The 22,607-nt window shown below is 42.9% G+C and overlaps 2 protein-coding genes across 3 annotated transcripts in view; one reads left to right on the forward strand and one right to left on the reverse strand.

Moving 5' to 3' along the window:
- Window positions 1-22,607, forward strand: part of LOC308334137 (MAM domain-containing glycosylphosphatidylinositol anchor protein 2) — a 298,760-nt gene that overhangs the window by 49,295 nt on the left and 226,858 nt on the right. The gene's annotated exons all lie outside the window — the stretch shown is intronic.
- On the reverse strand, window positions 12,793-17,351 carry LOC308334078 (low choriolytic enzyme-like; the record flags this gene model as incomplete). Its single annotated transcript, XM_080790666.1, has 8 exons — window positions 12,793-13,054; window positions 13,452-13,533; window positions 14,218-14,396; window positions 15,438-15,558; window positions 16,174-16,320; window positions 16,674-16,733; window positions 16,841-16,874; window positions 17,283-17,351. 8 exons carry the CDS (start codon window positions 17,349-17,351, stop codon window positions 12,793-12,795), a joined length of 954 nt encoding a protein of 317 aa, XP_080646792.1.

Consider the following 22,607-nt stretch of genomic DNA (forward strand, 5'->3'; position numbering starts at 1 on the left):
TGGAATAATGATGATGATTGTTGAACTGATCAAATGGATAACAATGAGAGCCCATATAACATCCCCATCTCCATCACGGCCGTCATGGCCCGTTGTCTGGTTTTCAGAAGGCGCAGCCATCCACACGCATGCAGCGAGTCGCTTGACCTTTCTGCTGATTTAAGCTTGTCCTTGTGAACACAATGTGCTTTGCTTCCAGACAGAGACACATGGCGTGCATCAGTGGAGCAGACATCTGCGTGCTCTCTCCGACCCGCTCGCTCCACAACAAGAAATTACATTGTCCTTATTGTTTTTTTTACAGTCGTAAAACAGTGGGTGAAGTTTGTGCAAGCTCTTACATTGTTTGATATTTCAATGAGAGAAAAGGAAGAAGAGGGGGTGGAGCTCAACGATAAAATAGAAAACGTAAATCAAATTATCTACATACATACACATCGTACTACTGTATTTCTGGTGCTGGAGTGTACCCATGAGTTAAGGCATAGAGGTACGTGAGCATCGCAGCAAAAATACTGTACATGATGACATTAGGTATAAGGTGCGAGGAAAAAATAACTTTCGTCCATGAGATTGAGGTGCAAAATGTCATGTGGACCGAATAGTCCACATACGGTATAAGTAACACTGGTATAATCCACAGGTAGGTCCATGAGGACAAGCTGAAAACAGTCAGCGGCATGATGAGTCCAAAAAGCCCCCGACAAAGACACCATCAAAGGAAAATTTGGGGGGTAAATTACAGTCCCGGCGCCTTTCGGCCTTGTTCAACCTCTTACATAAGACAGCCTCCTCCCGCGGCTGTTGGTTTGTCATCTGCTTTAACATTCAGACTTTTCCTGTGAGCGCCAACTCGGCTGCATTAATTACAGCCTTAATTGGTGCAATATGCGAGTATACTAACAAAAAAACAACAAAAAATATATATCTATAAACGCGCAACGCATCTCTGCAGGGACAGTGTGTCCTCTTAGGAACATTATGCCGTAAACAAAGACAAAACAAACATTTAGATTAGAAAAAAAAGAGCATAATTTCCCCTCGTTGGCCTGCGTCTTGGAGCGCTGGTACTCTCGGGCAGCTTGTTGTAACGTCGTGTTTTAACATCAACAGACAGTGTCCTACCTTTGGGAATCGCTCACAGTCTGCGGTTGCTGTTGGGAATTGTGGTTGTCATTGGTTTAATCATCTCCAGTTCCCTCCACATCAGTCACTTTTAATTTGGCTGCTCCTTTTTTCATCTGCATTTTATGATGCTGTCGTGTTATGCTGCACTCAGACCAGAATTTACATTCACCTCGGTTCGTCCCGTTTGTGCTGTGCCAGCCAAAAATCACACTTGTGTGAAGTGAGGGGCACTCTTATGTATCATCATACATCATCGTACGTAACATCAGACATCAAATCACCACATTACGTGCTACAAACACACACAGCTGTCCATAGGAGGGGCTAGCACCCCTCAAAAACATCTCTAACGCTGTTCCCGACGGGCCTGCGGGTGCTCATTCCACAATAATTGTGCAGCTAATGTTTCCCTGCTTTTAAGCACTTTCAAATTGGCTACCATATGTTGTGCATGTCGTTCTAGGCTAAAATCATCAGAGATAGCCAAATCCTAGTTCACAATACGTCACACCGTGACACATTTTGAGCTTGTAGATCAGCTATGTTTTAAATATTTTGAGGCTAGTAATTAAATAAAAAGAAAGTTATGTTCAGTTTGTTTGTTTAGTTAGTTATTGTAAGTTATGTTTTTCAAATTAATTTCTCAATCCAAAATCGGTATGGGCAACAGACCAAAACCCCTGGCGTGGGTTGGTTTCTATTCGTGAAGTGATTCATGGGACGGCAGCACAAACTTAATTAATGGCTTCACTGAAATTCTGAGCGCGCAATCAACTGCAAATGGGGAACAGCTGGCCAGCAATCGCCACCCACCTGGGTTTATTGGCAAGTCCACCAAGGACAGAGTGAATGGGCCTCCGCCTAATGCTATGATAATTAGCTGTGAGCAGTTTAGACTAGTCAGCTTGCCTCTGGTTGCAGACGGATCATCCTGACAGGGTTATAGAACCGGGGTTACTTTCCGTAAGTACCGTTGGTACTTGTTATTCCAGTAGGAAGTTTAGTCTCCTCGTTCCCTGGTGCCAGGTGAATGCAATTAACCACCTGTGCAGTAGCCTACAATGGTCTAGGATTTGGATGTGGTGGGGAGAGTGTCTGGGAAACGGTGAAGCCGCTCTACTCGACCGGCCAAAGCTGGAACTTTAGGCGGGCGAAGTACAGTACATGCACGAGCAAAAGAGCGCGCAGCTGGCATTTAACATATATTGCTCGTTCATAAATCGATCCTGGCGCGTTCACGGGCGTTCTTCCGGATGCACGCGTACTGTACGTGCACAAGCTCGCACGCACATGCACACACAACCTGTGTAATTGGCAGGTGTACTAACAATCACCCATTCAAAGCTTGTAATTACAGTTCTTTAGCAGCAATTATACAATCCCACCTTTGTCGTGCGAGCTCCAACACGCATGCGAGCATACAAACATTTCCATTGTGCTCTAGTCTCGTGGGTGAAGACAGAGGTGTAGCACAGTGTTCTGGGCCCTGTTCAAATCGGTCTCCGTGGGCCCCATCTCTGGAAGATCTTTGAAAACAATTAAGTGGGTACAGTAGGCTCACTTAATTGCTTACTTACTTAAATGCCTACTACAGATTGCAGTTTGGAGCAGTCCTTAGTTTAATAAAATGTACATTGTTTTCGGATCATGAGATATTTAATATCTCATGATCCGAACACAATGTTCAAAACGGCAACATACTGTAATTAAAAGTGGACTATTGTAGCAGCTACAACAGGACAACTTGACAGGAATATTAAGATTGTGTATTAGCTATACTGCAGCAATTTGTTAAGACAATAGTCAGATCAATGAAGAGGTACGTATTGACTCAAACTTTATCTCTAGTTTGATGAAACTCTAGTTGTACATATTGTCGATGGGTAAAACTAGTTTGTGTTAAATCATAGGTATATTAAAGAGGCAGTTGCCTAAATGGGATGGGATGAGGACTCTTACATTTTTAGTATATTTAAAATTTCAGTCAACCTATTCCATTGAGAAAATGAGAACATAGTCCATTTTTTAAGAGATAACTTCTACAACACTGTTTCTAAAACTGTGAGGCACATCTCAAACAGTGAGATGTGTTGTGAGCTTGTAGATCTGCTATGTTCTCTAGTTTGGTTCCCAGGCAGTTTCTCTTTGGGTCTCAAGTTCTACAGTAGCTTACCCGCTTACCTTACCCCCTCTAATTATGACCCCCCCCCCTGCATCCTCTCCTGACACACACACATGGCAGCCCCCCCGTCAACAGTCTACACTTGTGAGCACACTTTTTTGGAGTAATTATGACGTTAATTGTGTTTTAGCCGCATGTTGTCACAAGCAGCCGGCGATCTTAACTGGAAAGTCACCACGAGCTGCTGTTTCATCAGCGCCGTCTTCCATGGTAATTGCGCGGCCGTAATATGGACGCCCCGGCCCGGCGCCGTGATTAATAGTGACTTTAAGAGAGTTAATTGAGGCAGGCCGCTGGCGGAGAGAGTCATTACTTAAAGGTGGTTGCGGAGGCGGGGAGGCTGAGGTGACTTTTTGGTTGTAAGATAACACCCCCGTCCTCTCCTCTGACCCCCAGCTGTCCCTCTATGGGGCCGGCCAGCTTAGCTCTCAGAAGAGAAATGCTCTCTGGGAGGAAAGATCAGTAAATCCTCGTGGATAAACCTGCCAGTCTCCCCAAGGCACAGGATCTTACACCTGGGCCTTTTGTCTAAATCTTTTTCTCTAGTGTCTCTCTCTCTCTCTCTCCCCCCCCCCCCCCCCCCCCCTCCCCTCCCTATTCACTTGCTGTACCCACGGCTTTCCGCCCTCGTATTTCTCCATTCCATTCTGCTGAGTGCTGTCCTGCTCGCTCGCTCACTCTCTTACACCCCGGTCTCATCTCTTCCGCTCTCCATTTGTCTCACCTTATCTCCGCCATCCTTTTTCTTCCTTTACTTACTTACTCGCTCCCTCTCGTCTCGTGCTCAACACCTTACATCCCACCACCACCCTCTCTCTCTCTCTCTCATGTGTCTTTATCTTAACCCCTCCATCTCCTTCTCCCCGGATGCCTTTCCCAGACGGTGGGGAGTGAGACGACGAACGCCATCCCTCACATCTCCAATGAGTACCTTGTTATCGTCTTGTCCCCAACAATGGCTTCCTGTCTGCCTCCGCCTCACGTAGCCATCCGTCACTAATGAGAGACCCCGTCAGTTCTGACAGCCACGATTCCTCAGCGCTGACAAACAGAGACGTTAGTTGCTCGCTTGCCGGAGCCAAGCCCAAGCTCCGGCGGCGGGGGGGGGGGGAGTGCTAAGTTTACAAAGGTGTGCCTTTCTTTTCAAACGTATCACTTCTCTTTGAGAGAAGACTACTGTATTGTATAAGATAAGGACGTGCCAGCGCGACAAACGGGTAAAGAAAACAGAACATAGTGGCGCACACCACTTCTACCGCTGCACTTCCCCGTTCCCTTCATCATCTGCCTCGCCTTTCACTCTTTTGTCGAGGATATGCCATGCTTCGTATCGCCTCATCTTCACGACTCCTTTAAAATGCCAGCAGTCTGAACTTTCCAAGTGGCGTGCATGAAGGCCCTGAGCACAATGCATGTGGGGAGCACAATGCATGAGGAATGTGTGAGACGGGAACACAGAGTGGCAGCGGGCAGTAGACACACCATCCACTGAGCTATTCAGTCACATCTTGCAGCTCAGCGTGGCTTCACTTCACTGGAGACGAGAGAGGAGGAGAGAGAGATAGGCCGAGTGGAACTGTTGCATGAAAGCCTGCAGACTGCAAGGCTGTCACTCTACCTCCAAAGATCTGGTTATTTTCATAGCCAGTTAAGCTCTATATACTACTTTGATCTACAAACAGTGAAAGTAGTTCCTTGTTATTTAAAAAAAATATATATATACTTTGACAAAATGTTGATACATTTTGTTGAATTTGTCCCAAATATGGCGATGCCTGCTATAATGTGTTTTAACATACCATGTTATGTATGCAGAAGGAGGAGGGGACAATGGAGCAACATTTTAAGCCTTTTAATTAGGTGCTAGTATACAAAAACGTCTAACGTTGCGACCAATGCGGTCTTCATCAGAGTCATGAAACCATTTTTTGTATTTTTTATTTTTGTTTGATATTTCAGTCGCTCGGATATCATATCTAACAAAAAATATCGGCCATAAAAATGATTGACGAGCCGTGGGCTTGCATGCGGCTATCAAAATCAAAGGCTCCCGCCACAGTGAATGGAACCCTGATACAGCTTCATGTTCGTCCTGGCTTCCATCTCCAGACCTATTCATCATACTCCAGGAAGGTGTCCATGGGGCCGTGAGTCTCAGACGCTCCATCCCACATCTGTTGTTTGTCTTTGCTGAATCCACTTGTTTTTCTGACCCCGTCTTTCATGTTGCTGAAGAACTTAGTGGTTCACTTGACTCGCTGCCGCCGGCGACCTCCAGGAGAGAGCCGAGGCAGACGCGCTCCGCTGATTGTAATGTCGGCTGACACAGACAAACACAAACAACTCTCTCTGTCACTTTTCAGCTGCCATGCTGTTGGAATCAACGTTGCCATGCCGGTTTGCTTATTATAAGTGACTTTGGGGCTTGTTTTTCTGTAAAGTTGCTTATCTGGGCTTGTATCTAAAGTGTAGTTGATTATAAGGGTCGTTGACTTGGACTTGCTTCCAAATAGTTTCATTATGAACCAACAGGATCCACGGGCTCTTTTGGGCGGCAAATTTGAATCCTTCCCCCTAGACCAGAAATCACACTAGCTGGGGCAGGCTAATTATTGTTTAAACCAGTTCTCAAATATTTGCCAGGTCAAAGACGCCCAAATTAATGTTTTTCTCCGTAGACTCCCTTTTATTTTTTTCATTAGGCCTATATATAGTTCACTTTTTTTTCCTATATCTTTTGATAGATTATATTGGCTATTTACAAATAGACATATTTGATATATCAGCCTAGCCCTTTTTATTTCTCTCACAAGATGTAGCGACTGTGTGTAATAATCCAACAGTAAGGAAGCTCACTGTGGTCGCTGCTCTGCCAGCTTATTAGCAGTGACACCCCAGATCACAGTGCGTTTAGCTCACCTCTGCCTCCTCCTCGCTCTCATTAGAACAGACATCTGGTTCACACAGACGCCTCTGGTCAGACAAACCAGAGGTGGCAATGGACAAAACGACCCCTTTAATCGTTCTGTTTCCACGTTCGTAATAATGCATGTTCATGTTTGTGCCTGTTCTCACGTTGCTCAATATGAATACATCTATATATGCAGTAATTTTGCGTACGTCAAGAGGTCAAGGTTGAGGTAAAAGTGGAACAAGATGCAACTCAGCCTTGTGAATTACAATATACTGATCTAACTATCGCTCCTCTACTAAAGGTGAATTTGACTAAATGACGTGCGCATTACGAAGAAACACACACTTTAAGTCAACATTCATACAGAAAAGCACAAGATAAAATCAACAACAAGCCAGCAGAAAGCAATAGTTTCAATATTTGCAATAAAATGCAGTAGTAGTAGCCATGCATGTATACTCCCAAAATGAAGTTAAACTCTAAACAGTCTTAGTAAAACCTCTTTTAAAAACCAGTCTAGACTATTCTGTCGTGATCTCTAAATCTACTAAAGGTGGTGAATCTTATCTTATCTCTTTGGTGGCAGCTCTAAAGCGTTTTGAGCTTGTTATGTAGATCGGCAATTGTTTTGCCTAACGTTCGCCTATATCTGCATATTGTTCATCTATTATGATAATTAAGCAATAAGCCACGAGAGGTCTCAGGTTACCGGGTATTTTACACTGGCTGGGGGCGTAGGCAGACCCGACGCGCAGCGGAGGGTCTTCTACCTCCCAGCCAGTGTAAAATACCCGGTAAGCTGGGGCCTCGAGTGGCTTATTGCTTTTCTGAAACAGTTAAAGGTGGTGACTTATCGCCGGAGCAATCAATAAGAAAAGCCTATTCCCTGACAATGATTTCCACTAACTTTCACTGATTTGAAGAATCACCCGATCGTGTACGTACAGTATCTCCATTGCACGAATGTAAGCCATAAAATAGTGCCATCGAATGTCCATATTCCACAATCACCTGCAGTGACGGCAAGGAAGAAAAACAGCTCTGCTTGCAGGCGGCCATCATTGTCCATAGCATTCCAATGGACACTCCATTACCCAGCATCCCTCAGAAGCGAGTGTCTGTTGTTTTCTTCCGGTCACGTGATCCAAACGTGTGACAAGGAAAACCTTGCATATCTTAAAATGTATAAAAATCGCCCCAATAAAACAAACAAAACATAACTTGGGTAACTCGGGGTCGGCAGGGAAAGAGGTCTTAGTCAATTAAATTGGGAAACTCAGCAGTCTATCCTAATATTAAATACTACTAATAAATGAATAAATCTCAGGCGCTTGACCGATAGTTCTTAACTTGCACATTGGACATTGACCATAAGCAGAGAGCAGAGAGGTGTTTTTTTTATAAGCATTATGTAGTCACGGTGACATATCCCTAACGCTGTGCTTTTATTTATTATTGTCGGGGGGGGGGGGGGGGGGGGAGTGACAGCACGACTTCATGGTTTTATTGGTTGTTGGTTGATGGCCAGGGTGATATCATGCCCAGCCCAACGTCGCATACGTTGGTTTTTCACAGCACAGCATATTGACATTAAATAGCACGGTAAACACAGGCTGCGTTACCACTCGTACTAATGCGTTTAACCCTGCTGTCTCGTGTCAATATGACCGCCATGGAACAGGTCCATGACTCATCTGTGAAGCAAGCGGCGAGGTCAGAGGATAAGATGACTGTGAGGCAGTTTATTAAAGCATGCACACGCGCGCACGCACACACACACACACACACACACACACACACACACACACACACACACACACACACACACACACACACACACACACACACACACACACAAATCCATATTATATGTGACCGGAACATACAGTATAGGGGCAGAAACCTTGTATGTCCAGATTTCGTTTCTTGTTTTTATATATTGTCTCTGTCGGGTGGAAATCTCATTATGTCCAAAACTGTTTCTTTTCATTGTGAGCTTGTACGACATGTGGTGGTTAATGCATGCTTTGTAATAATTATCATAATCTGCAAAGTAACTAGTCACTGACGTTTTCAAATACATTTAGTGGAGTAAAAGTACACTATTTGCCTGTGAGAGGGGAAATTGGAAACACTCAACACTAAAGTACAAGTACCTCAACATTGTACAGTACTTGGTTTCTTTCCACCACTGGTGACAGACCTAGGGGCAGGCCGGTTTCCAGACGGCATGTACTGTAGAGTAGGCAGAGGAGCTTGGTGCACACGGCACGCACGGGAACTATTATGAACCCATGCATGTGTTCTGATGATGCTGCCCTCCCTCCACAGTTCCCATGCAGAGCACAGCCAGATCTACGCTACAGTACTTGAGCTGTCACTTGTGAATTGGTTGTTCTTTGCGATAGATATAAAATATTCCATCAGATGTTTTTTTGATTCACGGCAGGCAGGCCAACACTTCAGAGAGCTCATGTCCCTTTTTGATAAGGAATGTTGGGTGTGTGTTTTTTCATTCTTTTTTTATTTGAGTCACAGCATGTGCTCCCGGAGATGCCACGCTTGTAATTTAGTCTCAGGACATTTGCCTCATATATAATCTGACTTTAATCATGCAATTGTGGAGATATCATTTCACATATACCACTGTAGCTATATAGCCGCACAGCAGACCTTGGCGTTTTGAGACGTCTTCGAGAATGAACGTCTTGGAGTATGAACAGAGAGCTAGCTGAACCGTTAAATATTTCAGTAAACAAGTATATAAATATTGCATGGACAGAACGATTGATATGAACTGAAACTACTTCATGAAACATTAACCCATTCTGACCGGGAACCCATTTTGGTGTCAGCATCATGTTATGCTTTAGCTATTGAAAATTAGCAGATCTACAAGCTCATAGCGCGCCACCGAGTGGCGCGCTACGAGCTTGTAGGTCTGCTATTTTTGAAAAATCGAAGAACGACTGACATTTTTAGAATCTGATCTCAGGTCAGAATGGGTTAATCAGACCAGTGTGTGTCCAGTGGAAACCTCGTATGAATCTGATCTCAGGTCAGAATGGGTTAAAGGACATAGCGTAGGGGCTCTCTCTCTCTCTCTCTCAGAGAGCCGGTTGCTCTGCATCCTCTTCAGCTGCATTCACGTGGCAGCGACGGAGAGAAAAGTTCCTGTCGTAACTTGTAGTGCATTTGGATTCGATTAGTGTGGGCGTGTTCTCTCTCCTCCCCGTCATCAGTGCCCATAGGGCTTGGTGAAAGGGCCTTTCTGTGTGGAGTTTGCATGTTCTCCCCGTGTCCCCTATAGGGTAGGTGCACTTGGTGTAGCCAAGACTATGTGGCCGCAGGGAATATGAATATAGAATCCATTCCATACACATAAAAAATGTAACGGGAAAAGGTTTCATGTCCAGCCATGCAGTGTAGAGGTATAGTCTTTCTGGCTTTCCTGTGGTAATATCTGTTTCATACAGCTATAGTGTAGAGGTTGTCTCTCTGGCTTTAGTGTCGCATGGCCGGTTCTGGGGGAGGGGAAAGCGTGCCCACCCAAAAGTGCGTCCTGCCCACCCAATCAAAAGTTATGGGGAATATATATTTTGACCAATATAAAAAATACCACAAAATATCGGTACCATTTATCATTTCTGATTGGGTGGGTATAGCACTTTTAGAGAATTTGTGACCCACCGTTTGCCGTTGTGTGTAGAGGTAGTCTTCCTGTTCATTCTGTTTCATACAACTATGGATGTTCGTTTGTTTCCCTCCATTGTTGCGTATCTCTGTTTCCCTAATAGTGGGTCGGGACCCAAGTTTGGGTGGCTGACCCAAACAAAGAAGTAGTGAACATAGCAGATCTACAAGCTTGTAATGTGGTGCGAAGCGACGCACTGTGAGCTTGTATATCTGTTATTTCCCCTAGATTGGGTTCCCAGGCAAGTGGTCATCCCGCCTCTCATCCACACTGTTGATTAAACGAGAAGTGACATTGATATGAGCACAACAGCAACGTCGTGTCCCTGTAAAACACTACGCGGCTATACTTGATAAGCAGCACTCAGAGAGGCGTCTGCACTTACAAATGCGGTGGAGCGCTCTGGAGGAGAAAGACGTTAGGATGCTCTTAAATCATCTCCCAGCAGCAGGGCCGTGCAAGGACACTGCATATGGCACTTAGGACAAAAGAAAAGATAGCTAGTGCAGGACACTCATTCTGTCCTCATCTCCCCATCATCTCTCTCTCTCTCTCTCTCTCTCTCTCTCTCTCTTTTAATTATGTTTGGGAGACAAGAAACACTTTCATGTTTTGTTTTTTTCTTGGTAATCTGTGTTTTTAGATACACTAAACTACAATTCCCATAATACTTTAGTCCACTGCTCCTCCTTGTGGAAAGCTGAGACAACATGTAGTCCAGGAAGTAAGTGAGCCCAGTGTCCATGACAGCATCATCACGTCACATCATTAAAATATGATCTGGTTGCAAAAGGGGTGAAGTGGCCCTTTAAGTAAATAACAATAATACAACATCTGTGTAGCCTGCTATACTTCCACCACAGAACTATTATTCTGGGATGCTCACGAGAGTTTATGGGATGTGTAAATGTATAATTTTGGCGTTTAGCAGACACCCCTATCCAGAGTGAGTTATTCGTGCCAGATAAACAGTGGATCTGAGACTGATATATGTGCCGTGTCACCCAGACCTTCAGCATAGAGTATCTGGATTATATATCGTCTCTGTCGGGTAGAAACCTCATATGTCCCAAACTGTTACTTTTCAGGATTCAAATAAAAAAACAGCAAAAGCTTTTGTGTGACGCTGTAGTAGGATCAACTGGGGCGTTTTATTTACAAAGAAATATGGAGATAAGGGGTTACTGCCTGACGGCAACGATATGGACTGTATAGTCTATCAAGAATGAAACGTTTACAGTTGTTATCCTTCACAGGGTGTTTTCGTAGAATTGGATGGAATGATTTAGATCAAGAGTATATTCACGTTTTAAGATTTTCGATCTCGTCGGCTAAAATGGGGGGGAACATTTTCGAGAATTGGGGCAGATTACCATGTTCTCACATCTGGGTTACTCGCTCGCAGACCTCCATTGTAAGAAACGGCTTGTGTTAGCAGTAGCTCGCGCTGTTTACCTTTCGGCAGAAATATATAATAATATGTCGGGACTCGGGAGGGATGCGATGAAAAATCACAAATCACATCTGAACCTCGGATGGATCATCACCACCACGGACTCCATGTTTCAGAAGAGGGCTGTGGACGGTTCAGGAACACGCCTACTGGTGACATCCATGAGAAATGCAACATACAGTAATAGTATAACTGCAGACTTTCTATTCCTGGAAACTGGAAAGTTAGCATGCTATAACGGATGCTATCATTGTTTTCACATTAATAATAATTATAGTAATAATAATAATTAATGATGTCACTGGTAGGATGGTTTGTGAACTGCCACAGCCTTCCTCTGAAAAGAATCGTAGCATTTTATCATGAGCATTAGTGAGGACCGATTATATGGAGAGGCTCAAAGTTGTCCTTTGAGTGGTTAAAAGGGTAACCGGAAGGCTCACCCCAAAACACACACGCCCCCATTTATTTTTGCCAACTGCATGCTGGGGCTGTATCCTTGTAACCTATTAGTTTTTAGGTTAGGCATACTGAGGTTAAGTTTAGGAATAGGGTTAGATTTTGGCACCGTTTTACTGCGGTTAAGGAATAAGGTTAGCTTTTTTTTAGGCATAAAGCGAGGTCACTGGATTTGTGCCTGGGACGATTGTGTTTTGGGGTGAGAGTTTTGGTTTAAAAGCGTTTTGTTAAAAGGCATCTGACGTGGTTTCACAGAGAGTACATGACAGTAGTCCATGTGAACTCCAAGAACAGGCCAGGGTCTCATGCTTTGTTGTAGAGCCTGGAGGCTAGTTGGCTCAATGATGATTTCTGAACGCGTTCACTGAATAAACAAACGACAAGAGGGCCCACCACACTCAGTGCGCTTTCATCTTCAAAGAGTCAAATAATTGCAACTTGTGTCATTTTGTTTGCTTGCTTTTTTATTTATACATATTTCACAGTAACAGAAACAAATTGACACTTTCCATGACAGCATAAATTACTTTAGAATGTGTGAAGTTACCTCACCCTGGCGCACATTGTTGGCTCGTATATGCGCAGAGACGTTTAGCGTTAAATGTAATTACAGTCACGATGCAGTAGTTAGAACTGCAAATTAACTCACTATGTTTTATCGTCCGGAACATTAATGGCTTTAAAATGTATGCATTGGCAAGTATTCCAAGAGAAGCTTCTCTGCAGTGTGAATGCACAGTATACTGTATATAATGTAGTGTCATGCAATGCAGATTTAAACAAGATGAATACACCCATTAAGTGTACAGTGTTATAATGCTCTGAAAAGTATATAGAGGGTATGCGCCTGGCCTGCATAAAGTGAGTGGCAAATAAACCTCATCTCCATATTCTAACTTGAACATAGGCCTACTACAGTATCACACAAGCATCAACAGGTAGCAGATCCACAAGCTTGTAGATCAACCAAACATTGTTGACTTGTTCTTGAAGTACTGTTTCTTGACCTTGGGCTTGGCCGCCTCCTCTCGTTCCTTCTTCTCCTTGGCCTGCCTCACCGCCTCGCCTTGCCTCCACTGCTCTTTGGTGACCGGCGGGCACTTGTAGAGCCTGTTGATCCTCAGCACGTCTATGTCGGACATGCCCTTCCTCTGCCCGATCCGGATGTTGGCGTTGGGGATGGGCGTGATGGTCTCACGCCGCGCGCTCTTGGCGAAGGCGGTCCTACGGAGAGGGGAAGCAAGAGGATTAACGTAAGCATTAAGAAAAGGAGAAAGAAAACAAAGGGCTGGAGTGGATTTAGAGACGGGGAGGGGGGGGGGGGTCAGGGGTGGCCTAGATGCAGTACAGTTAGTGTGGTGATGTTTGTTTTCAAAGGAAAAAAAAGTCTGGGCGAACGAGGCTGGAAAAGATTTACAGTAGTCGCTGAATATTTTTCAAAATCAACACTGGGGGGAAAGTACTTTTTGGATTGTCTGTACTTTAAGTATTTGTAATACATTTCAAAGACACATAATGCTCACAATGCAAAGCATGTACAGTAGATCGGCCCAATGTTTTCCTGACATTCCCAGAATACGGACGCTAGGCTAATGTGGCTTAAGTGTTCCTTTGCCTTTACCTTCCGTAGTGCATTACAGAATTGTAGTCGTATGGAGTGTACAGATTGTCGGTCTCCCGCTTCTTGAAGTTGACCTTGGAATCTGATGAGGCAAAGGAGACAAGTGTCAAGGTGGACCAACATTCACTTTAATAACGTTTTATTAGTCCTGGACTTAAACTCATTTTAAAGATCAATGAAACCCTTGGCTGATTTTGTATTATTATTATTGTATTATTGTTGTTGTTATTTTTCAGTTCAGAGTAAAAAGTACAGCAGGTAAAAACATGGCTAGGCTTCCCAGGACTGACCTTGTAGTGTGGTGTAAGCGACATGGCCCCTGCTCGCTAATAACAGCTGTGTTGGATGTAGGTGTGTGTTGTCAATACTTTGTTTGCACAGTGGCACACCTTAATGTAACACGGCCATTATCAATTCGATTCACTGCAGCTGTGTTACTTAATGCACTAGCCTGCCGTGTTATTAATCTGCTGTAAGGAAGGATTTAGATAATGTCCTTCCTACATCATAAAGAATGATTGTAATTATAATTGAACTGGGGACCCCCACCCTGACAGGGACTTGGACTTGTAGGAATTAGTTTGACTCTGTTCCACAGATAAATATTGTGAAAAACACAAGGTTTGTCAAATAAGACACACATGTTCCACACCACCACAGGGAGGGCGGTGCCTGGTGCCTGTGGCGCATGCATTTCCTAACTTGCATCGTTCCAAGTGGGCCAGTGCCCGACGGGCGGCGCTCTAGTATTGCTTCATTCTCTTACGCTTCAGGATGTCCTCCCAGTTGATGCGGACGTGCTCGTCGCGGTCGCTGCGGCTCTGCTCGTGCTGGAAGCCCAGCGAGTGGAGCAGCTCGTGTTGCACCACGCCGTGCGTCACGCAGCCGATCCTCTGCAGCGACACCACCTGCACGTCCCCCATACGCCCCACTGACGAGTAGCACCTGCAGAGAGAGAGAGAGAGAGAGAGAGAGAGAGAGAGAGAGTAATCAGTATTGTAACCAGTGGTGGGGAAAGTACTCACATTCTTTACTTAAGTACATATCAATACTGCAATGTAGAAATACTCAAAATGTACTTCAAAAGTAAATTATGCAGAATGTCCTGTCTTGTTTCACGAGAGAGAGAGAGAGAGAGAGAGACTACTTTGCCGCCTGGAGACCAATCGCATTTTGCTAATAATTGCGCGTTTGATTCATGGTGTTTGGAGCCGTGCAGTCTGGCGGGGGTTTATTGCGTTAGGGCGCTCAGATTAGAGCCGCTGGAAATTAACTTTCAAACACAGTCCTGACTCTCGGGATTGTCATTTCATTACATTTCCGGAAGTTATATTTCATTGTGTCCACTCGTCTGGCATCAACATACTGTATAGGATCAAACAAACTTATATAAGCATACTGTAAGAGAACGCATTAGTGTAAATAAAATATTTGACTCTCTGGCACTCTAAAGCACTATAACTGTAACTATAACTATAAAGCTATAGTTTTAATAATCGTACTAACTCAAGTGGAGCCCACGCACCAACAGCTATAATGATGACAGTGCTAAACGACGCAGTTACAGTGCTTGGTGTGGGCTGCCCTTAACCCTATAAGACCAGAGGGCCTGATTCTACAAAATGTCTTCTAAAATCAGTTTTCTGAACGACTTATCAGTGCTGCTACAAACTATTTCATGTCAAGGACCCCCAGAATTATCTGTATTTGGTTGCAGACCCCCATCCGAAAATATTTTGCCCCCAGAAGCAAATATTTGAGGTGAAAACGTGTGCTGTGAAAGAATATTTTGCACACGTTTTCACGAACTTTTTTCAAAAATAGCAGATCTACAAGCTCGTAGCACGGCATGACACAGGCTAAAAAAGTGACACCGATGCGTTCCAGGTCTATAGCGGTATGGTGACGCTCCATGGGAATGGGTTCAGCGTTAACAAGTGTGCAAGTGGTGAACGGCCGTCGGGCCGTGTTGCGCCTTTGCCTCACCCGTGTTTGGGTTCGATGCTGAGGTACATCCTCTCCCCGGCGGGACGGGGGACGAAGCGGACGCACGTCCTGTAGTGGAACTCCTCCATGGCGCCCCGCATCACTTCTATCTCGGCCGAGTCTGCAGAAAGCATAGAGTGTGTCAGCACAACGTGTGGAATGACTATTGGTGAAGAAACGGTTCATTAACTGATGGATCTAATCAATTAAAAAAAAACCCTGATAATAGATAATTTTATAAAATAATCGCTTAGAATATTGATCACTATTTTAAGTATGCCGTCATAGGTGAAAGGTTTCCAAAAATCTAAAAGTTAAAGGTTTCAGAAAATAATGTGTTGCTGCTGGGCAGAAACCTCCGTATCTCCATAAACATTATTCTTATTTTAATTAATGCCCTACTTATTTAGACATGTACCATTTTAAACCTTGACTCTAGGCGATTATTAAACCTTACTGTATTTAGAGATGTACCATGGTAAACATGACTCTAGGCGATTATTAAACCTTACTGTATTTAGAGATGTACCATGGTAAACCATGACTCTAGGCGATTATTAAACCTTACTGTATTTAGAGATGTACCATGGTAAACCATGACTCTAGGCGATTATTAAACCTTACTGTATTTAGAGATGTACCATGGTAAACCATGACTCTAGGCGAGTAGGAAACCTTACTGTATTTAGAGATGTACCATGGTAAACCATGACTCTAGGCGAGTAGGAAACCTTACTGTATTTGGGGCTGAAGATGAATGGGACCTCCACGTTGCCGTTGGCTGACTTTGGCCAGTAACAGTCGAATGTTGTGCTGGAGCATTTCATGGCATTCCTTTTTCTAGAAACAAATATGTCTCCCTCCAGCAGAAAGTCCCTAGACCCTGTAGTCAGAGATAACACAACATAGACAGATGAGATTGTCAGCCAGACATCTTGTTCAAGGTTTTCTTTATATGTGTTATGGTTAAACGTTAGGTAAACCTTAATAGTGTCTGAGATTTATAGATTTTGGGGCATAAATAATATATTAGACGCTTTTATTCCATAATTGATACTGTGCACTGTACAAAACAAATTAGTACAAAAAGTATTGGCATCAAAATAGACTTAAAGTACCAAAGTAAACGTAGCTCACAACCCCTTTCGATAAAACAATCCTATCAAATGGCCCTAATGCATATCTACAGGAACTATGGCATTGAGCCATAGTTCCTGTACAGTATAGACTACTAACCGTTGTTCATGGTCAAGATGATGTCTGTGAAGTCCGTGTCGTCGAATCCCAGCAGCTCCTCTGTACAGTAGAAGACAAATACAATAAATAATCATAATAATAATAGTGTAATGTCATCAATGAAGACAGAAATGCAGAAATTAACTGGCATAGACGAGAGCACTCACCGGGACCGTGACCGTGGCCGTTCGTACCCTGGTGCTGTGACGGAAAGAAAAGACAGGGTCAATGTTTCATATTATCATTATGTCACCCGCACTACCGTGGACAGTAGGGGTTATTATCATATGTCACCCGCAGTACTGTGGACAGTAGGGGTGCTATTGAAGTTGAACTTATCAATTTGTTTTGTTTTGATTTTTTTTGGTGGGGAAAGATGATCTTCCCTTAACCACTTTCAGCCTGGCATCAACATTTTGGCCATTTCATTTTAGGTGAAAGCATTCTAGGCTTAAACCTTTCCCCAAAATAGGGAAAATAGCAGATGTGACGTAATAGATCGGCTGCTGTAACAATGTATAACAGACAAACTGATTATAATAATCACACAAATGTAAACTATAAAGTTGATAGTGTAGTGCAAGTTTGAGCCATCAGGCAGGTTCTTACCGGGTGTGTGTGAGAGTGTCCCAGGAACACCATGAGAAGAAGGGCCAATATGGTTGCTTTGAGCTCCATGGTTCTCTTGGTTGTCAGGTTCAGGTGAGGATGTTCCAGATGTGAGCTGCTGCTGGAGGACTGATGATGATTGTCTGCTGAGGACCGGGCCTTTTATACTGGACCGGTCACTAAGGTGTGGCTTATAGAGGGATCAGTGGGGGTCTGTCTTAGACACACACAGTGTAGTCGGAGCTGTTTTACTTAAGTAAACGTTGCAACGTGTGTGTGTGTGTGTGTGTGTGCACGCGGCCAGAAGTATTGGCATACTTGAAGTAAGGACGGGACTATTAAACGGTTTTACTATTATCCGTGAATTTAAAACATGGACAGAATTAATTAACTGAGGCTCTGTGAAAAAAGAAAGAAGCGAAAGAAGTGAAAATAGTTTTTTTTTATTACAGTTGAAGTGCTTTGAAGGCAGAGGTCCTGCAGCCCTGCATGGCTGTTTAAATATGTACTTTTTATGTATTATTCATCATTTTGCATGTATTATTTAGCTACTGCGTTGTTTGGCTGCTGCATTGTTCGTGTTTTGCTTCGTGATTTCATACATGTGGAATAAATGCATGCATTATTGTGATCGTAAACCCACAATTATTTATCTCGCTATAATCGTCCCATCACTAACTTGAAGTAGCAAAAGTAAAAGTACTTCAGAGAGAGAGAGAGAGATCTTTATTGTCTTCCAAATACATAAAAAGCATGAATGACCAAAGTTTTGCAGATGATCCTATAGTTAAAATAGTGCAAAAAAGTACTAATATCACCACTTATACAATAAAATCACCTGTAGACAAAGGTTCTCAAACTTTTGCATGTCAAGGAGGCTCAAAATGATATGTTTGGCTGAAGACCCACTTCAAACATATTTTCAGGGACCTCCAGAAGCAAAGATTTGAGTTGAACACATTTTCATGGTTTGTTTATACGTGTGAAATATGGTTAAAGTGGTTAAAATGATGTGACGCTATATGAATATGATAACAATTATTTCTGGGGGAACTACTGAGGGACCCCTGATGTTCCCCGGACCCCACTTTGAGAACCAAATCTTCACCACTGTTCATATAATTGGTCCTCACTAATGATGATGATAAAATAGCACAATGTTTTTCTAGGCCTACTCAGTCCATGTCTCATGTTTTGCAGTAACAATCAAAAGCTATGGAGTAAAACATTCAATATTTCCCTCAGAGATTATGGTGATGGTAAATGCACTTAGTCGGCTACTGTCCACCACTTATTAGAGGTAGGGCAGGGGAATCAACACTCTTTTTCTGTGTGTGTGTGTGTGTGTGTGTGTGTGTGTGTGTGTGTGTGTGTGTGTGTGTGTGTGTGTGTGTGTGCGCGTATGCGTGTGCGTACGCCTTAGACACACATCTGATGGGAGGTCACTGCCCGCTATTCCAACATAGGGATAATCTCATTGTGAGGGGATTAAAGTGACCACAGGCTTTAGCATCGGATATCACACAGCCTCCACTGATCCAGGGTCACGCCTTAGAGATGCACCATATTGAGAGGGAACTAGGATGGGGGTTATTTTCTCTGATTAATATGATGTGGAAAACGGTGTTGATTTTGTTGAGTAAAATTATAACCAAAAATGGTCTCTGGCTACCTTTTGTCTCACAGATGACAACAGATGACAAAAAAGCTATGATGACTAAAACTGAGACTAAATATATTGACAATCGTCAACAGATAAAAAGCTAGACGGGAGGGGCTAGTGGTGGAGGAGATCCAGTAGAAGTTTGGTTGTGCTCGGGTGTTGCACTCTGAAATGAGCAGATCTACAAGCAAGTGAAAATTGCCATTTAAATGGCATCACAGCCCGCCAAAAATACATTTAAAAAGAAAATCTTATATTTGGTCGACTAAAACTAGACTAAAAGTTGCCTAAATCATTTCAGATGACTTAACAGAATTGTATTCAAATTACTATGACGACTAAACTAAATCAAACTGACTGTCAAAATCAAAACTGGTGGAAATGCAATTCACTAAAAGTTAAATCTGTCTGTTTTCTCCCCACAATGAATCTACTCTGGCATTTAAAGCATAATGAAACAGTCTGGTTAGAATTCAAACTAAACGTCTACAATTGCCTCTTCAGCCCTCCAGATTGATGTTACCGTATGTTGATCAAAAGTAGTCCAATTTTAGAGTCTTGTCCTTTTTGGTGTCAAAATGGACAGATAAATGCTACATGTTTAATGTCTTGAAACTAATTTTAACTCCTTGACTTTTTACACAGCTTGAGACTGAGTGCCTATTTCTATTTCCAGTCTTATTGTTCTTAATGTATTCTGGTCATTGCTTTTTTATGCGAGCCTCCTATTTATTTCTTGCCAACTCTGATGTTTTTTAAATGTGCTTTTATAAATAGAGTTGGATTAGATTGGACTGAACGCGTCAATGCACTCTGAGAATGTATGATGTGTAGAGCGGTGGATGTCAAAGTGGGGTCTGCGGTCTTTGAGGACCCCTTGGGGTTTCCAAGGGGTCCACAGCAAAAAATATTAGACACAAAATGGACCTTACGGGTCTGTAACTCAGTGTACAAATGGAACCAAATCAAACCACATGGACTTACCGGTCCATGTGGTTCTATTAGTACACTTTTGTGGGGGTCTGTGGTCTAACGTATAATCACTCGTGTAGAGTTCTCACTAGGACAGAAAGACCCCAAGATGAAGATGGCGTGAACCTACAGTATATAATAGTCATAAATAGTATTGATACTACTAATACGATTATTCTTTATGATCAGTACTTTATTTGATTTTCTTTTTACAAATAAACAGAAAAAACAAACACAAGCAACAACAACAGAATACGTATGCATGGACATTATGTATGAACACAAAAACATTATATAATACAAGGATAGACAAGATAAACAAATAAAAATACAAAAAATACAATAAAAGAAAATCTAATTAAAAGACCGAACACGCATCATCATCAACCGTATCATATGTATACTAAGACAGTAAACAATCAAAAGGGCATTGCCTGACCATGGATACGATTTTGTTTATTCTGTGTCTTGTACTAAACGAATAAGTGAAAAAACTGAGTTACACTCAGACTTAAGTGCGATGTCGAGCAACCGGCATGCAAAAAAGCATGAATTAGACATATAACTCTTAACCCAAACCCTGAACCTGACTTCTAAATGCAGAATATTTTCCTAATTGTAACACGTAACCATAAAAACAAACATTTCTCTTGTTAGGACCAGATAAATTGTCCTCACAATGTCGATTTCCCTAGCCAATTTGTTTTGGAGACATTTGACCCTCACCAGTAGTGCGCAGACTGCGCACACACACACACACACACACACACACACACACACACACACACACACACACACACACATACACATACACTGTCGGGTGTGATGATCTATTTGCAGAGCAGCTCCCATCTAAAGCCTGTTGATTCAAGTGACCATAATAATAATAATGGCTCAATTAGCGAGCGAGCTGTAGAGTGTCGTAATCACCGGTGAAGCAGACCGTCTCAGACGCTGTGTGGCGGTCGTCCGGACACCTCGTATCTCCACATTTAAACCTTTCGTGTTTTTGTTTCGTAAGTTACCTACTACAGTGTCACGGAAAGGTAGCAACATAGTGAGCTTGTAGATTGGCAATTTTATTTGCTGTGTTTTTCTTTTTAGTTGAATCTTGATAAAAGTAATGGTTTGGGACATGTGACTGAGGTTTGGGACATGTGACTGAGGTTTGGGACATGTGACTGAGGTTTCCACCCGATGCAGGCCAATGCACTAGCAGCTTGTATAGTGTCCCAAAGCCAATTAACAGTAAAAGATTATGACAAAAAAATAAGAAATTCCCAGACGTGTTAAATGTTTACTACAATGTGTGTTCAGATTTACTCCGTCTCGTAAATCAAGCGGGAGATTCGATTGAACGTTTATTCGGGGCAGAGACGAACGCTCTCTAGGTTTCACGAGGCTGTAAAGGTTTTTTTAGGGTTGGGTTTCACACCGGAGTCAATGCCACGGCAGAGCCGCCATCAAAGAGCCATTTTATATGACGCGGCTCCCTAACCTCCTACATCACCATAATATGGGCATTTATTGCAGGGGAAACAACACGTTTGGTCTGTCGCTCGCTCGCTCAAGCGCGCGCGTGCGTGTGTGCGTGCTTGTGTAAAACAAGAACAAGCTTACACAATACTTATGAGCAGTGTTGATTTTGTCGACTAAAAAGGCGAAAAATGTTCGACTACCTTTTTTCACCGAACACTAAATAAAAACTAAGCTAAAACTAAGACTAAATATACTGACAATTTTGTCAACAAATAAAAACTAGACTAAAATGTTAGGGACGGACTAGTGGAGAAGAGATCCAGAAGAACTACCGGTAAATACAAGTCATATTGTGTTTGGTTCTGCTCAGGTGTTGCACTCTGAATCTCTGTAGCTGAACTACACGCTCACAATGAGACGTTGTGAGCTATTTTCAGCATGCAACCGTGTGAAAAAAATGTGTAAAATCAGCCATTATGGCGCCTTGAAGACTTGCTAACATACATATTAAGAAATTTTAGACTAAAATGTTATATTTATTTTAGTTGTAACTTAACTAAATTAAGTTTTATTCAAAAGATATGACTAAAAATCAACACAGCCTGTGAACGAGCTTATACGTGCGTGGGAGGGGGGGTGAGAGAGAGCGAGAGAGAGAAAGTGAATGCATGAAATATGAGCTCCCCATGCACATTATCAAATGGCAGCAAACTCGCTGCGTTTGGGCAAAACATTCACCACCGCTCTGAATACAAAATATGCCGTCCATGTGAATGATGTGGATCCAAAGAGATTTTGACTCGATGGCAGTGTGCGGGGTGGGATTTATTTGAGTGATATAATTCCCATGGAGGTCGCGGCGAGTGAGAAGTGTCCTATCTCTATCGAAACACAATCCATGCGGCTGGGGAGTGATCGATTGGGTAAACTCAAGCAGTCGCTCTGGCAGGGTGGGTGTGGGGTGTTCTTAAACGAGTGCATCCACAGACGCCTCAAAATGCAGCACCAGCCAGTGGTGGGAAAAGTACTTGCATGTTTTGTAAAAGTGTCAATACTGAAATGTAGAAATAAAATCCAGAATTTATTAAAATATTACATAGTAAATAGTACAAAAATATTTATTGGCATCACAATTGTTTTTTTCAGAAGAGAAGATTTGTACAAGCTCAAACCCTATTTTGACAAGCACTTTTCTATGGAGATTCCATAAT

The sequence above is a fragment of the Protomyctophum bolini genome, assembly GCF_963924005.1.
Source record: "Protomyctophum bolini genome assembly, chromosome: 19".
NCBI classification, from domain to species: domain Eukaryota; kingdom Metazoa; phylum Chordata; class Actinopteri; order Myctophiformes; family Myctophidae; genus Protomyctophum; species Protomyctophum bolini.